The sequence below is a fragment of the Episyrphus balteatus genome, chromosome 4 (assembly GCF_945859705.1).
Source record: "Episyrphus balteatus chromosome 4, idEpiBalt1.1, whole genome shotgun sequence".
In the NCBI taxonomy this organism is placed as follows: domain Eukaryota; kingdom Metazoa; phylum Arthropoda; class Insecta; order Diptera; family Syrphidae; genus Episyrphus; species Episyrphus balteatus.
This window is the reverse complement of record NC_079137.1, coordinates 43852236-43870500: the sequence shown is the minus strand read 5'-3', so window position 1 is coordinate 43870500 and position 18265 is coordinate 43852236. Positions and strand designations below refer to the sequence as shown.

The 18265-nt window shown below is 28.7% G+C and overlaps 1 protein-coding gene across 5 annotated transcripts in view; it reads right to left on the bottom strand.

The window, feature by feature from the left end:
* The window catches only part of LOC129919426 (E3 ubiquitin-protein ligase goliath), a 96027-nt gene that overhangs the window by 9907 nt on the left and 67855 nt on the right, over positions 1–18265 (bottom strand). The window contains exons 1-6 of one of the 5 annotated variants that reach the window (XM_056000296.1): positions 15704–15868; positions 14836–15581; positions 9085–9217; positions 2677–2809; positions 2459–2607; positions 2280–2376 (exon numbers count right to left, since the gene is read on the bottom strand). In XM_056000296.1, coding sequence (XP_055856271.1) covers positions 2280–2376; positions 2459–2607; positions 2677–2809; positions 9085–9217; positions 14836–15367 — 1044 coding nt within the window. In that variant the 5' untranslated portion in view covers positions 15368–15581; positions 15704–15868. Of the gene's footprint in view, positions 1–1678; positions 2377–2458; positions 2608–2676; positions 2810–9084; positions 9218–14835; positions 15582–15703; positions 15869–18265 lie in introns of those variants that run through there. The other 4 variants (XM_056000298.1, XM_056000297.1, XM_056000300.1 and 1 more) reach the window with 4 other exon arrangements.

Sequence of the window (18265 nt, the reverse complement as noted above, 5' to 3'; positions counted from 1 at the left end):
AACTTTTTTGATTGAAAAATAGGCTATTTTTTCAAATTAAATTCGTCAATAATTCAAAAATTCACTTTTTCCCGAAAAACATTTTTATTAGATAGAAAACATAACAAAGCAGTTTTTAACCAAGTTTTGTTAAAACCCAACCAACCAAAATAAAAAATAAAAAAATCGTATTTTTGCATTTTTTCCAATATTTTTGAGGTTATAGAAAAAAATTGTTTGAGTAAAAGTTGTAGACATTTATATTACCTACAACTTTTGCATTTGACTTTTTTCGATCGGACGTCTAGTTTTGACAGAAATTGTAAAAAACCATAATTTTTGACACCCATCCCACTTTTTCGCCCACCCACCCCCTTTCCCCCAATTTTTTTGTGGGCAATTTATTTTTCCCCTTTCATATACCATTTATCCTAAATTTTCCCATCACCCTTATGCTGCTAATAATTTGTTCAACTTTTGCCCTCTGAAAACCGGATTGGCACTGGTCTATTACCCATGCGACCGGTAAAATTCTTAAATAAATTTCGGAATTTGACAATAACATCACATCCAAACTAATTTAGTCAATTTACTCAAATTTCCGTTCAGAAAATGACGTTGCCTTAATATCTAGTCCCTAATATTTCCTGAACGTGCCCAATATAAAATACGAAATAAGCAAAATTATCAAAATAAAATTAGTTGAAAAGAATTTTTTGAATTGCGGAGAGTGTATTGTTCAGTTTTTGACATTTATTTAATTTGAGTTCTAAATATCTCAATGAGCTTATCTCTGTAATAAAGAATTCTTAAAGTTTCTGTTCTCAAGTTTACAAAAACTAAAGTTGCATAAGTTTATTCCCAGCCCTCATCTCTTTTTCCCAGTTTGGTACTAAAACTCCTCATTTTTATCATTTCTAAAATTCATTCATTTAAGTAAGTGAATAGTAGGAGCTCTTTAAGTCCCTCAATTTTTATTTGGAACTAATGTCACTCTGCAAACATAAGTCCGAAATTGATTCACAATTTATGTTTCCTAATGAATTTGGACCTTATGTCTCTTTTAATTAAAACAAAAATTAGTATGGGCATTATGTCCCTGTGTCTGCTTGAATTCTTAGGTACTTTTCTTGGACCCCGACCTTATTTCACTTAGACAAAGTGCTATTAGATCGAATGTTGAAATTTTATTTCGCTAACGTGAAGCCGAACTTTGAGGTTTGGCGTTATTTCGCTTAGCGTTTATTCACAGCACTAACTTGCATCACTATCTCTGTTGGGTATAAAGATTACCACAACTTCAGAAGTTTTGTACAACTACATTTCTTGATAAACAGTATTTCCCAAGTTTGGTAAAGCAACTAAAAGCTATTTTTTAAAATATCATGTTATTTGTTCGAAAACAACGTTAATACCAGCTTAAAAAGCAGCCTTTTCGAAACTTTTCAATACTTTGTTAATATACTAACTTATCAGTTTGGCTATTCGGGTAGATATGTTAGAAGAATATCATTAAAATCTTCATTCATGATTTTTTTTTTCTCAATAAGGGTCATATTTCCAAGTTTTTCGAAAAACACTTCCATCACTTTCTTGTAGTTCACTTTTAATATAGCAATATTTTTGATTTCTGGCATAAATCTTGGATTAAACCTGTCAAAACCTTCAACTTTTTTTGGAGAAATAAAAAAAATAAGAATATGGGCAGGTATTGGTAATATTCATCTTTACAATATTTTTTGCAAGGAAAATTAATTAAGGAAGTATTTTTACCAGTTCAGAATTTTTTTAAGCTTTGACTTTGGTTTAAAATAAAAACAAAAATTTAAAAAAATAAAAATAAAAATTTATGAAAAATAAAGCTTACATATCTAAACATCAGTCACTTGACGACTAGCCGTACTGGTTGTAATACCAGTACTACTACTATTACTATTATTACTACTAATATTGCTACTACTATTTACTTCAATAGTATTAGCATTAATATTTAATCTATTATCACTGTTTTGTGTTGTTGTTGTGGTTGTTGTTGTTGATGCATCAATAGTTGCTGGTATTGCACGACTTATCATAATAACATTTACTGGATAACTATTATTACCAGCTGTAGCAGTAGCAGAAACACTACTATTTGCACTACTATTTATAGTATTTCTTGGATGATTGTTACTACTATTATTAGCAAAATGAGTACTAATAATATTATTTGTTGATGGTGTAACAATTAAATGATCATTATTAGCATTAATGATTCGTTCGTTTGTCGATGTTAATGTTGCTGATTGCGGCTCACCCACCACATAGCCATAAAATTTTAGTACATCTAATTTGCACATTGGACATGTGCGATGTTCAATTAACCATGGATCGATGCAGTTTTTATGGAATTCATGTCTAAATACAAAAAAAAAAAAGATAATACAGAAATTATTATTTCTTTTCAAAATAAAGAAAATTATATTTGGATGATACATACTTGCACGGAAGTACCCGTATACAGTCGGATGATTTATATGCTTCAATACAGATGGCACAACAATCGCTATCGCCATCTTTGTCGTTGCTTTTACCAGTCTTTGTGGGAATTTTCATTATGGCTTTTTTTGTTACTGAACAAAGGTGTCTCTTTGTTTTTGGAATTTAAAAAAATTTATAAAATTAAATTTTTTTTTATTTTAAGTACCTAAAACTTACAGATTGTTGGTCCTTTGATTGAAGATATCTAAATCTTTGAATGTAATAGAATATTAGCCAAACTAGAGAGATTATCATCAGGACTATGAAAGAAATCGATACGAAGAGCACTGAAGTCCTGAAAACAAATAAACTAAATTACTGAATTCAGATTCCGAACTAAATTTTTGAGATGTTAGTTCAATATAATTTATGTACATATTTTATTACTTTTATTAGTTTTATGCAAGATAAATTTAATAATGATAGATAATTTTTTTAAAAATTTTTGATAGTTGGAAAAAATTTTTTTTCGAAACAAACAATCGGTTTCCAGTTTCTAGTTTCTTATTTAACATGTCTAAAATTTCACCATTAAAATTATTTTTACATTCATTTCTATCACACATTTGACCTCAAAGTTTTTAGTCCTTTTAGATTTTTCTTTAAAATCAGAATAATATGCCTCAAAATTAGTATAAAAAATGTTTTGAGTCTCAAGAACTTCATTTCAATACTGAAAAAAAATAATTTGCTATGGAAATAAAAAACGCACCAACCAAAAATTTGTCAAAGTTGAAATATAGTGGTAGCAAATTTTGGATCATGCTTTAAGGTTTAAATTTTAACGGTCACTGTGGCGTATGTGTAACATTTTTTTGTTTAACAAATTTTTTTTGTGATTTTTTTTTCTTCAGCCTAAAACCATTGACATTATATAGGGGTCATGGGAAGTTTTCCATAATGTTCATAAGCGCAAAAAAAAGTGGTTCGGGTCGTTATAAGAGTTCATACTGAAATGCATAACAAAATTATTTTGTTCTCATAATATCAATTTTGAACTCTTAAAGCCCACTGTCACTCCTTTGTTTTCATAGAACGGACTGTTTATTTAATGAAATGCATTGTTTGCTTTTTTAATACAAATTATAAATCTCGACTGAAAAGGTTAAGTATCTTATGTCAATTTTGATGATTTTCAGGAGAGCAAAAAAACACTTCAAAGCTGCCTCCCAAAAATATTTTCAAGTCTAGATTTAGCTGTATAAAACATTTAGATATCAAATTTTATGTTCTTTTTTATTAAATTTATTTCAAAAAGATATTTTTAATATTTTTGCGGTTATAAGGAAAAATATGACTTAAGATTTTATAATAATTTCCAAAATCTTAAGTTCACATAAGATGATTTGCCTTTTCATACTCTTTCGGAATTTTAAAAAATATTTTATCTTATGTCAACTTAAGGATGACTTTTGTTTCTGCTTGCACGCGCTAAAATATCTTAAGTCAGCATAAGACAATTTAAGATTTCACAATAATAAAAAAAAGTCTTAACCCATTATAATCTTAAGTCTACTTAAGGTTTTGAATACGTGTCTTTTGAACATAAGATAAAATTGTTTTTGTGCATAAAAAAGCAAAGGGGTGAGATAGAAAGATGTCGATAAGACAGAACTGTAGGCCTTTAGGGTGACACTGAGGTTCAATAAAAAAACGCGAAACACCTTAAGTCGACTTAAGATACTTTACCTTTTCAGTCGAGAAATAGACATTTAATATAGATAATTAAATATATAATATGAATATAAAACTGCAGTTTTCATGAAAGTCATTATTATAAACAACATGCAAAGCAGTAGCACAATTTTGAATCGTAAATAAAATATGAAATTAATTTTGAAAAACAAATGCTTTATTTATAAATTATAAATTAACATAACAATTTAATTTGTGGATTTAATTATTATTGTTTCTTGTTAATAAAACAATATTGAATTAATATTTAAATTTATATTAAAAAAAATGGAGGTTGTACAGTAGACTGGGCCAAAAAAATAAAATATTTTTTTTTTTGAAAGTTACTTCGAAAATCTTGTTCAGGATGAAGAAAAAAAAATTTGGTGAAAATTTGAGCCGTTAAAAAAAATTTTAAGAGGTCTATCATCGGTGTTTTTTATTTTTATACATGATATGATGTTTTACAACAGAACTGCTAGACGATCAAAGTAAAAAAAATTTCTGTTCATTTTTTCTTATATAGAATTAAATTTCCTACAAAAAAGATCTAATTGAAAATTTTCGTCAGACGAGCCGTATTCGAGTAATTAAGCTTTTTAAATCGAAGTGTTTTTTCAATTTGCCTGTTTCACTTTGGAATTTTGTGATGAGCAAATAAGTGAATAGAAAAATAAAACCTCGACAGATTCTTATAGGAAATTTAATTCTCTACAAAAAAGGTCTTGCAGTAATTTTCCCTAAATTGAGTTTTGAAGAAGTTATTCACGATTTAAATCTAGAAAAAAATTAAAAAATCAATTTTCAATTTCAATATTTTCTAATTCACTGAAAATTCAATATTTTCAAATTAGCAAGATGTTTTCTTGTAGGGAATTAAACGTTCTATAAAAAGTTCCTTGGCAGCAAATTAATTGCTTTAACCGTTTAGAAGATAATCGTATTCAAATCGCAAATGCATACTTGTCATAAGAAAATTATTGAAATCAGTGGGCATTGGTTTTGATACGAATATCTTCTTAACGGTTAAAGCAATTAATTTGCTGCCAAGGAACTTTTTATAGAACGTTTAATTCCCTACAAGAAAACATCTTGCTAATTTGAAAATATTGAATTTTCAGTGAATTAGAAAATTTTGAAATTGAAAATTGATTTTTTAATTTTTTTCTAGATTTAAATCGTGAATAACTTCTTCAAAACTCTATTTAGGGAAAATTACTGCAAGACCTTTTTTGTAGAGAATTAAATTTCCTATAAGAATCTGTCGAGGTTTTATTTTTCTATTCACTTATTTGCTCATCACAAAATTCCAAAGTGAAACAGGCAAATTGAAAAAACACTTCGATTTAAAAAGCTTAATTACTCGAATACGGCTCGTCTGACGAAAATTTTCAATTCGATCTTTTTTGTAGGAAATTTAATTCTATATAAGAAAAAATGAACAGAAATTTTTTTTACTTTGATCGTCTAGCAGTTCTGTTGTAAAACATCATATCATGTATAAAAATAAAAAACACCGATGATAGACCTCTTAAAATTTTTTTTAACGGCTCAAATTTTCACCAAATTTTTTTTTCTTCATCCTGAACAAGATTTTTGAAGTAACTTTCAAAAAAAAAAATATTTTATTTTTTTGGCCCAGTCTATTGTACAGAGGATGTAATTTTTTAAGAACCTCATTAAACGAAACCTGTAATGTGTTTATTTAAGAAAAGCATACATTTGTTAAAATCTCCTTTAACGATTCTAAGAGTTTTTGGATAAGGTCTATCTTTTCACAAAAAAAATTTTTCTTACAAAGTAATTATTGACCTTACTTGTCATAGAACCAATTTTATAAATTCTGAATTTCTTTTAGAAGATTTATTCACTTTTATCAAATTTTTTTTAAATAAATGTTTTAAAGAAATACATTTTTGGATTTAAATTTTGCATTTTTTTGAAATTTTAGTCTTTTTTATTTTAGCTATCGTGTTATAACTTATTCTTGAAGATTTTCCCAAATTTATATTTTTTACTAAAGTATGGAATAGGTATTAACTTTAAGAACACAAAAAAGGAAAAAAAGTTGGCACGGCGAAAGGAATCAAACCTAAGTTTCCAGCATTTGAACCGAATACTCATTGAATTTTCAGCATTTGTAGGGTTTAGTAATAATCAAATATAATATTAACGAGACATTACTGAGTAGATAATGCAATTCGGTTTATGTGGTCTAAACTATACCTAAATCATTTTCCTTCAAATTTGTTAGTTATGAGATTCCCTAGAGGGAAAATTGAAATTTTATTCTTAAAATCAAAATTTATGGTATATTTAACCAAAATGAAAAAAAAATACTTTTCTCAAAAACAGCTTAAAAAGATCTAGATAAAGAAATTCTGTAATACTATCGCATGTATAAAATGAAAATCGTACTTTTGAACTTTTGTTATCTGTACCTATCATTTCTGACTTTCTACAAAATTTATAAACCAATTTCAAATTTTTATGTAGAAGCATTTAAAAAATCATGATATGAAAGCTTATTAAAGTTATATATATATACATTAGACTGATTCAAAAAAATTTTTTTTTTTTTTTGTTCAAAGCATTGTTGAAAATATTGTTGGAAATGACGAAAAAAAAATACTGTAAAAGTTTCAGCCATTAATGTTAACATTTAGTACCGCCGCATCGCAAATTTCTATTTCCCATACGATTTGTATGGGAAAGATTGTGTATTTGTGTTTAGAATTTTTTATCTTTTTAATGGTTCATCCAAAAGGCTTGAAAAAATCATTTTCTTTTGTAAAATTGTCCGCTCTACAAAAAAGCTCTTGTTAATTTTTTTGATTTACCCCCGCGTTTCGAAGTTATTCAACTTTAAAATATAAAAAGTAGTTTTTTCCCATTTTTTTTTCCGATTTTTTGACGAAATTATTAGGTTTTTCAAAAAATTTGGCAAAATTTTCGAATATTTGTATTCTATGTTGTGTTTTGGTTTCACAGATCCTTTTATATAACTCTAAAACCCCTAATACTATCATATTAGATTTCTTCAATAAATTCGAATTATTCATTTTTTCAACTAAAAATTATTTTAATCAATTTTTCGCGTCCGTTTTTTTTAAATTTTATAAATGCAATTTTGTAGAGCGTTCAATTTTATACAAGAAAATGATTAAATCTAGCCTTTTTGATGAACCATTAAAAAGATAAAAAATTCTAAACACAAATACACAATCTTTCCCATACAAATCGTATGGGAAATAGAAATTTGCGATGCGGCGGTACTAAATGTTAACATTAAGGGCTGAAACTTTTACAGTATTTTGTTTTAGTCATTTCCAACAATATTTTCAACAATGCTTTGAACAAAAAAAAAAAATTTTTTTTTGAATCAGTCTAATATACATATAGATTTTTCAAAAACGGGCTAGTCAAAATTATTTTTTCTATGATCATACCTAAATACTTTCTTAAAATTATTTTTTAAGGAGCACTTACAATTTTCAACAAATAACAAAAAATTCTTCTTCACACAAACTAATTTCGTGCGTTTAATTTTTACTTAAAACTTTTAAATTAAATGTATTCTTTTGTAATTTGTGGCATTTAAAAAATTTAAAGCACTGCTTTTGTAAATTTTAGTTTTTAGAAATTTATAATAGATTCAAACATGAAATTCCATTTAATTTTGTTTTTTTTTTTTTTACTCTGAAAAATAATTTTAAAAAATATCCAGCCAACTTAAAAATCATATTGACTTAACTATTTTTAAGCACCTGCATTGTTTCAAAATAATATAAGTTAGGTTAGAACTTATTCCGAGAAAATTAGCTAAAAATACTGCGTTAAATAGAGAGCACGATTATTTATTTCATAAGCTTAGTGATTATTAAGCAACTCGTGCATTTTATTTATTTTCTCTACAAATTATTTTAAAATAATTCCCTTGAATTCACGGAAAATGTTGTTAAAATAATCCATTTTAATCTATAACACAAACTTTACAAATATTATTCACTGTTTTTTTTTTTTTTGTATTTGTCTAAAAAGGTTAAAACTCTCTTCAAATTTTCTTCTTCTTTTTCCTCATTAAAATATATAAGATGATTAATTCATAAAAAGCTTAAAAAATAAGATTGAAAAGGGTGATTCTTAATATAAATTTTATAATAAAAGTAAAGCATCTCTCAATTATTCTTTCTAGGATTTTAATCTATTACACGTGACTTAACACAATCCCCCTCCAACCTCTTTTTTAGTTTGGTTGATGTCGAAGTGTCTTAATCAGTTCACCCGCATAATTGAAGAAGGTTGTCTTGTCTCTAAAAAAATTCATTCAAAATTATAAAGAAATCATTTCAAGATGCTGAAAATCCCCCCAATTTAACCCTCATAATAAAAAAAAAACACCTTGCATCCATAAATCTATCTTAGAAAAATGTAAATCCTAAAAGTATCTCATAAAAATGTGAAGCTCTCTCGCAGACAAAAAGAAATAGAAAAAAATTCCAAAATGATCGTAAATTTATTATTTCACTAAAGAAAACGGATTTCTTTCAAACTAATCTTCCAAATTTAGTAGACAGGTGATAAAAATAAAAACTTTTCACAAAACAAAGAATTTATGGATCCAAAGATAGAAGACTTCGCGTGCTAGAAAATTGAACCTAGAAAGACTATAATAACAACTGACAGTCTTGAGTGCGTTCAGTGATAAATCAATGCACTCATCGACCTCAGTCAGTGCAAAACTCTTTTTCACTTCTTTCTTCTTGATAAATTGATTTGTTTTCCTCGTCAAACTTAAAACGTCAAAGCTGATTAAAAAATGTAGACCCGTTGATTGTTGGACACAAATCAAGTCGGCAATGGTTTTATTGATTTATTAACTATTTTCTTTATTGTTTGTGGGATACTTACTTATTTAACGTATTCAATGGGCGTGTTCCAGTTCTGCCTTTGCTTATCGATGCGTTTATTTCGATTCCTTGGTCTAGAATGTCTGCCATGTGTTGACCGATATCTTGATAGGTCATCACAGCTGTAATGTCACCTGTCAAAAATCAAAAACAAAAAGAAAATTATGAGATAAAAGAATTTCGCATCAAAAAATATACAAAAAGATGAAAAGACATAATCATTAAACTGATAAATAATAAAATGTTGATTAATAAATCACCTACTTCGAGTCCATCGAACTCGAACATCGAACTTGCCTTACCCGTCACCATTATTTACCCATCATCGCCACAGTTCACAGCGAACGCTTTCATTCTCAAAAGCGGCTCTTCCGTCAATTTATTTTTAAGTGGCGAAAACAAAAGTGTATTTCGCTTTTGGGATTGCGTTCAATAAAAATTGCAAATTAAAACGCGTGTATATTTCTGGACAAAAGTATGATAGTAGGATGATAAGTGTGAGGGGGAGGTTAATAAATAATAAATAATAAACTTTCATAACGAGAGTTTGAGAGGGTTGTTGTATGAGGAATCACGCAATTTTGAACGTTAACACTTCCTTAACGAGATTGTTGAGAGAGAGAAAGGCATTTGATGGCATGAGGTGGGATTAAAATAGCTTAAGACCTCTTTTACAAAAGTAGCCCACGTTCGTCGTTATTATACTGTATAGAAGTAGGTCTTATAGTAGGTTAGCATTAGGAAAGGTAGGTATTGACTAATTGGGTAGCTGTTATGAGTCAGGAGGTGTATGTCAGTCGTCAGGTGGCAAAAGATGATGAATGTTTTCTAATGAAGAAAGGAAACGAGTCATTTCAAAAAAGTTGTGATATAGCTTGAAAAGAGTTTTTTTTTTTTCTTTTTGTTTCTTCTGTTGGATGGTGCTTGCTTAATAAGGAGAGGAGCTCATTATAATGAATTATTGGATGAAATCAAGTACAGTTTGTGAAAATTTTGATACTAAACAATTTTTGATGAAGTAATGACCTTGATTTGTTACATTTCTTTGAATTTGGTTTGGATTGTAGAGAAAAATTTTGTTGTAGGTGCTTGGTTTTTGTCTTAGAATAGGAAAATCATGCATTCAAAATAAAAAATATACAAATCACCAAAATGTTTATTTGCAAGCAGGATTTTCAAAACTTAAAAAAAAAGAACTGGTCATTAAAATAGGAGAATCAACCATTCTTACAGATATTGTACCAAAAGTAAATTTTTGTTACCGAAAGCTTAAATGAACCACTGTTTTTTAAAGGAAATTTGTTACTTGGGTCCCGCCTAGCGAATAATCATATTATATATATATACATATTTACGCTTACCCAAAACCAACGAACTTTCCAGAGCAAGACAATCATGCCTATTACCGATAACCAATGTAATATCGTTTTTTCGACAGCTCTCTAATTCAGAAATTTTTTACTGGACAATATATTAGTGACAATGACAAAATTAGTATTGAATGATTCTAAATAGTGAAGTGAATTGCTTGAAATTTGAGTTAAAGTTCAGTAAATTTATTTATCTTTCAGTGGAGATTTGCGCCTCCTCTTCATTTGCATTTACATATAGGTATATTTCTATACATTCAGGAACAATTTTTGTTTAAATTTTTATTTATATCGGTCTAAACAAAATAAATGCTTGTATATTTATTGAAATAAGGATTCACAGTTTTTGCCAGAATTTTATTCCATTCAATTTTCTTGTGAATTTATCCACACAGCCTGCGAATGATTTCGATTTGTGAATTTCAGGAAATTAAGGGTATGAGAAATTTGTATGATGAATTAAATATTAAAAAATTGTATAAAAAACATCATTTTACAAGAAAAAATAGAACTTTGCCGCCTTCCAATTCTCTGTCGTGAGCAAAATTTTGAACGAGAGATACTGTCGTTTTTCTTCATATTCGTCGTTTATTTTCGACTTACGAAATGCAGAATTAAAAACAAAATACGTTTGTTCACGATAGAAAACGAGTGACAAAATTTGAAAACGAATGCAGATTGAGTGGTGTCGTATATTTTGATGTCGTTTACGACATCGGTAATAGGGATAAAACCTACTCAAAAGAGGAACTTTTGTTTAGGGTCGCGGTGATGAAAATTTCAGATAACCTTGTTCGCATTTTACTTTCAAGCAAAAGCGGTCATCCGTCAATACTATTGGGGAACCAAAAGTAGTGCCCAAGTACGCACCAATTGAGGAGCGTTTTTGCAAAACTCAACAAATATATTTTTAGGATGAAAACTTTCGATTTTTCTTTTTCAATATAAATAATTTTTTTATAAACTTAAAAGCAAAGAAGTTTTTTTAAAGATAACAAAATATAAATTCTATTTTTGTAATTCATGAAAATTCGCATTTTTATTTTTCAAAAAATAAGCTTAAATTTTTTTCCCGAAAAATCTTGCAAAAATGCTCCTCAATAATTTTTTTTTCGAAAATTGAAAAAAAAAACATTACATTTTTATTTTTTTTTTTTAACCTGAATATGCTTGTTGTTAATAAATACATTTATCCTTAATTTAAAACCAATTTTGAGACTTTGGTCAAAAGATATCGGATTCAGAATGTAAGAAAAAAACGATTTGTTTTTTGAAATATCTAATGAATCAGACCTACAAGCAACGTTTAGCTTTTAGTTGTTTTGAATAGAGCTTAAAAAGACATTTCTTTTGATGTCTCACTCGAATGGTTTGGAGGAAATTTTTGAAAATGCACTATTTTTTGGCAAGGGGTTAACCTTGATTAAAAAAAATTTTTTTTTTGATGTTCGAGATAAAAAAAAAATTGTAATTTTTGTACCTAAATGCATAGGCCTGTTCATTGTGAACTCATATTTGTAAACAAAAAAACATTTTTCTAGACTATGGTCCGTAGATATCTGCGTTATGTAGGTATCTATTTCCGAATGTAAAAAAAAAAATGTTGTTTGCAAATAACTCAGCAACCCGATGTAGGGTAGGATGGTATAAGAGTGCGCGGTGGATAAGAGTGCGCAAGGCCATTTTCTACGGTTTGAAAGAGAATATAAGACTGAATGCACTTATTTTGGAAAGATTTAAATAAGTTTGATCTGCTGTCAAAATTTCATGCAAATGTGTTTGTAAACAGAGGTGCTAGTTAAGTTTAAGTTTCTTAGCACTTTTTTTTCCAATATTTCTTGCCAAACAAATTAAATTTTCCGCTTAACAACAAAAAATAACAATAAACAAAGTATGGGACATTAAAAAGTCGACAAAAAGAAACATTTGAGGAACACGTAAGACTGGTCATAAAGTGCATTGTGAAATATATATATATTCTTCGATTACATGTCTGAGCGTGTAAGAGTGCGCACCATGATGATGTATAAGAGTGCGCGGGTTATAAGAGCAGTAAATGCTATCCAAGGCTTCAAAATAACTGGCATTTGTCCATATACCAGCAAACAGCAGCTAGAAAAAGCAATTCCAACCAAAAAGAAACCAAATAAAAGTTTTACAAAAAACAAGCGAATGAGAGTAACTAGGAAATATTGAAATTTTCTCGGAACCATTAATCGAAGACTAAATTGATTGTTCCTCATGCAAGGAGTGATGGGTTGAAAAATACTCTGTTTATTTAAAGATAGGCAATTTTATTTGCGACTTTTGTGCGAACTTACACCTGTGCGCAGCTGCGCACTCTTACAAACTAAGCCGCGCACTCTTACACAATAGGATGTATAAGAGTGCGCAAATTTCCTAATGTGGTATTTTGTTTATAACTTTTGAATTAATACATTTTTGTTACCAGTTTTAAGTTTTTTTCGTTGCTTTGATTATAAACTAAAAACTATATATAAAAAAAGTAGTTAAATTCTTTTTGTTATTGTTTTATTTGGTATTTTGTCTAAAATGCGCACTCTTATACCACCTTACCCTACAAGAAACTTTTGGTTTCCAGTTATGAAAAGAGCTTAGAGATCTTTCTTTGATGTTTCCTTGATCAAGAGAAAAAAATCTTCCAGACTTTTAGAATTTTATACTTACATTTTGGTATATTTTGCATGTGAACAACTTCACGTGACTCGTCGTAGTGAAGCAAAATTAATTTTTTTTTCACTTGAAGGTTCACGGGTGAAACAAAAATGTATGGATTCACGAATTAAATAAGTTAAGTCAAAATTCCAAGTATTTGAATTTAAAAGGTGAATTTGATTTGCAAAAGAAAATAAAGCGATGCTTTAAAGGGGTTCTTAAATGGGGCATATTCATAGTCGTTTTTAGACCCCAGTTTATCTTAGGATGGTTCTTATGCAATGTTATTTGGAAAGGATAAACTCCAGTCTTTCTTAGAAGCAACTTAGACAGTGTCTATGAATAGAGCCCAGTGAGGCTTCCAAACAATTTATACTGATGTTTTTAAATGAAACAACAATGTTAGCTGTGTGTTAGGAGTTTTTACCGAATTCCAAAAAGGAGGAGGTAATCTATTCGTTTTTTGTTTGTTTGTTACCTCATAACTTTGGACGGATTCAACCAATTTTGATAATTCTTTTTGTATTAGAAAGCTGGTGCCTGCAGTGTGGTCCTATTTCAATTTTGTTCAGTTCTAGTTAAAATACTATGAGAAAACCCCTTAAACCCAGTTTTGATCCATGGAAGTCGGTTTTGGTTTTTTGATGAAAATGATTATTACACATTAAGGTAACTTTTTTTTACAAATAACTTAAATCTATTTGCAAATTGAGTTAAAAATTTTGTAGAAGTTAAATTCATTAATTTGCAAATCAAATCCAGCAAAATATTAGGTAGGTAAATAGTTCGAGAGAAGAAAAAAAATTTGTTTTAATTGTGAATTTGATTTGCAAAAGAGTGAAACAACCCGAAAGTAATTTTGCAAATAAAGAAATTGCTATCAAAATTAAAAAAAAAAAAAAAATTTGGCGAAATGATGGCAATAATTGCTTAATGAAAAACTTATTTTCTTGTCAATAGTACTTTAATTTTGCTTCTAAATATCTCATTCCTTTTTTTGAAAATTACCTATCCTATGCAGTGTTGCAAGAATATTTTTGAAGGCAAGGAGCCGATTTTGAGAAATCTTGGAGCTAAAAATAGCCACTTTCGAAAAAGTTCCAAAACACGAAAACAATTGTTTGTGGTATGAGATTTATGATTTTGTTTTTTAATTTTCAAACAACTGTTGCTTATCCATTCTTCAACTATAATTATTTGTTTTTAATTTTGCTCATAATTCTGGTTTTCACGCTCATTCACGAGGGTTAAACTAAATTTTTAATACGTAAAAAGGAAAAGTGTATGCAAATTGGTTGTCTCTGTTCACATCGTTGGAAAATTTTTGCTGTAAAAGGCTTTGATTTCAAAGTCGCCTTAAATCACCATGTTCAAAATTAGCTGTGTTCCTTTGGCCTTGAGTATCTACTGCTAAAAATGTCTTTGAATGGATTCATAGGTATTAAAAAGTACTTCGCTGATCCCAAATGAACACAGACATTAAAAGAGCCAAATTCCGATAAATTGGAAATTAAAATTTTAAGGAGCGAGTGAAATTTTCTATTAGCCTGTTTGGCGATAAATAACCGGCTCTGGCAACACTGATCCTAGGAAATATTTCATCTTCTATTGTGATGACTTATTTCAAAACGAAGCAAGGTACCTTATATGAATGTTTTACCAACACAAAAATAACCAATCTCTTTTTTAAAAACAAAAATACTTACGTGTTTTATCCTTAATTTGCATCTTCTCCAAATTCATCACAGGTCTATCATTGAATATAATCACCCCAACAGCACCTTTAGCAGCAACATTCTTCACCTTATCCTCAAACGTACATTCACCCCGCCTCACCAACGCTATCCATTTCTCTTTCGGAAATGGACTACCCAATGTCCCCATAATATCCGGATCACAAGCTTTATCAATGCCAACATCATTCCTATTCGTCACATGGACCAACAATCCTTGCACACTTAAAATCTTCCCTTCACCATAACGTGCCTTCTCCTCCGAGAAGCTCACCATTTGATCATCCTTATCCACATATGTATAATTTAAATATGCCAAAGTGTAAATATCAACTACAACACGTTCTTCGACATTTGGTATGGGTATGGTTGTTGATGAATTTATTGTTCGCAAATATTGCTCAAAATCCTTGTTCACAGTGGACATTCCATAGACTCGACTTGAATGGTCTGTGAATAGAATAACTAGACAAACAATTGAGAGTAGCAATTCCTTGGACTCCATCAGACTTGAGGTTTTTTTTGCTGTATTTTATGTGGATTAAGTTTTTTTAAGTGTGAAGATAGGTTAAGTGGTTTTTTCGTTTTTTTTTTTTAGAGTGAAAAAAAAACTGAAAATTTATATATTCTTCTTCTGCTCTCTGCTTCGTTAACTTTGATGATATTCCAGTATGAAGCGCATTGAGGCCTGCATTTAGATTAGTTCTGCTGAATTATTTCTGAAAAAATAAAAAAAAAAAAAATTGTAAGAAAACATTCCATTAACTTTTTGTTTTATTATTTTTTCATTCATTAAGCTGCAATTAATGAGTTTTTTTTTTTATTATTATTGTTAGCTCACGACAAGTTGTAGTTTGTTGCTTAAGATAAGATTATAGACAGGCACATGTCTAAGACCTTTACACAAAAGGGACCTTGTAAAGGCAGTAAAAAAAATAATATGGGAATTTCACAAGTACTTTAGTTGAACATTTTATTTAATTGACAATGAATTTAAAGTCAAGGCCTGAGGTAATAAAAAATAATAACATATTTCTCTGCGTCACAATATTTTTGATAAGACCAAAAAAACTAGTTTTGTCTCCCTCTTCCGTAAATTCTTAATTTTTTGTTAATTTCCTGAAGAAATTCACAATTTGGCAATAAAAATATAATCGAAAGTGATTGAGAGATGAGTTCACGAGTTATCTGTTTACCAGATACAAATATTTTATATTCGAATTCTCGTATTTTAAGTACCGCGGGACTCTCAGGCGGTTTTGCGGTTAAGCCAAAAATCGAAAGTAATTTACTCTAGGTTCCTTTTGAGCAGCTTGTTTGAGGAAGGGTCAACACTCTAGAAAGGAGATGATCATTTTAAGTGGATTTTTGTGGTGTAAAAGAAGGATATCTTATCAGAACACCAGAACATAACGCCACTCAATGTGGAATAATATTTAGGTACAACTCGCTGAGGTACCATCACCTATAACCTCTTGAAAGTAAAAATGAGCATTTAAGTGTGCTGTCTATCAAGTTGTTCCTCTGCCAACCGATAAATAGGCAAGAGATAAGAATTCAATTAGTCGGCTGGATGACATTGGAACATGATAATTTTTTTTTTTAGGTTTAGTCATCGTCATAATATTTCCGTCGACCGTCAACGAGAGTATAAAAATAGTAAAATGTTGTTTGTTTTTGTTGAATAAATTATTGTAAATGTGAATGGCTTGAGGGCTTATAATGATGAAGATGATGGTTTTTTTGTTTGTGTTTAAACAATGTAAAAGGTGTTTTTCAACTTTTGAAGTTGTGGTTTTAGGATTTTGATGGAATATTTGCTGACAGAAAGGTGACGTTTTTGGGCACATAATAGACAGCTGGTTCTAAACAGGCTGATTTAGATTTTTATGATGAAGGTAACATAAAATAAATGTAAATATTTTTAAGATTTGAAAGGTCCTGGAAAATTATTCATTATACTGTTGACATTGGAGTAAATTTCTTATTGTAATATTAGACTAGGTAGTTTAGTCAAGTTGGAAATAAACTGTAGAGTGTACCAATGCAAATAATTTTTGAAAAAAAAAAAGTTATCAGCAGAAATGGAGTGATGAGGAAATTTAGGATTATTGATATGGATAAGAACGTTTTTAACGTTTTCTGACAAAATATTTTCCTTTTTATAGAAAAAAAATAATATGTGAAAAATGTTCCTAGATAATAAAAAAATCAACCAATTTAATTATTTTCATTTTTAACATAACCTCAAAAATATTGAGCAAAATGTCAAAAACTGATTTTTTTTTTTATTTTTGTCTGAAATCCTAGTGCAGCTGAAGCAAAACGAAAATTCCATATAAAAATAGCAAAACGAAAGCTTAAACGAAAAATTTCGTTATGCTTTTCGTTGTTCTAATGCAATTCTAGAGAAAAAATCGAAATTATTTTTAGGGTTTGTCGCTCACTTATTGTTCGAATTTTTTTTCATCCAAAAAAGCTTTGTTGAACATTGGAGACTTTAGAAAATTTCGTTTCGCTCGCTTAACAAAAATTTTTGGGTTTTGATAAAATTTTGTGTATTTATGTTTTAAGTAAAGAGTAAAGTTGAATTTTGTTAAAAAATGTGATGAATAAAATTTTTGCTTTTGAAAACTTCAAAATAGAATGTTAAAAAATTTTCCTTGACGCTATTAAGCTGCTTTATAAAAAAAAAATCTGTGATTTCCTAGAGGGAAAATTTGGGCCAAAATTAATGGTAGCTTTTTCCACTTTGGTCATTATTTATATGGAATAAAAAAAAAAATTTTTTGGACAGTTATTAACGGTAGTTATGTACTTGCCATAGAACCGTTTTCTTGATGTCTGATATTTTCCTAAGCTGCACGACCGATTCCAATGATAATTTTTAAACAAAAACATTTGAGTAACGATGTTAAAATAAAGACAAATTTTCAAAAAGAAAATACCTACTTATTGGATTTTTTCAAAAATATATAAAAATTTGTTTTTAGAAAATCAATTTTTTGAAAACAGATGAATGAATTTCGTTGAAACTTTGTTTTTATATGTAAATTAATATTTCCTTTTTAAACGGAATACAAACTTTTTTCTGAAAATTTTTACATAAGAAAAACGATTTTCAAATTTTTTTTTTCTTAAAATTCTCTGTTTGGAAGTACATTTTATTTTTTTTTTTATTTTTTATTTACACATTGCATATAGCAACTGTCCAAAACATAGCAGAACTTTTGTTGAAAAAGTTTTGAAAATATCCAGATTTTGTCAAACTAGTCTGACGTCAAGATTTTTCACTATTACAATTGAAAAAATATTAGCGTCAGTATTCTTCATATGATTTTTCTTTTTTTTTTACCTTTGTTAAAAATAAAAAAAAAAACTCAAGAATATTTAAAAGAATGTT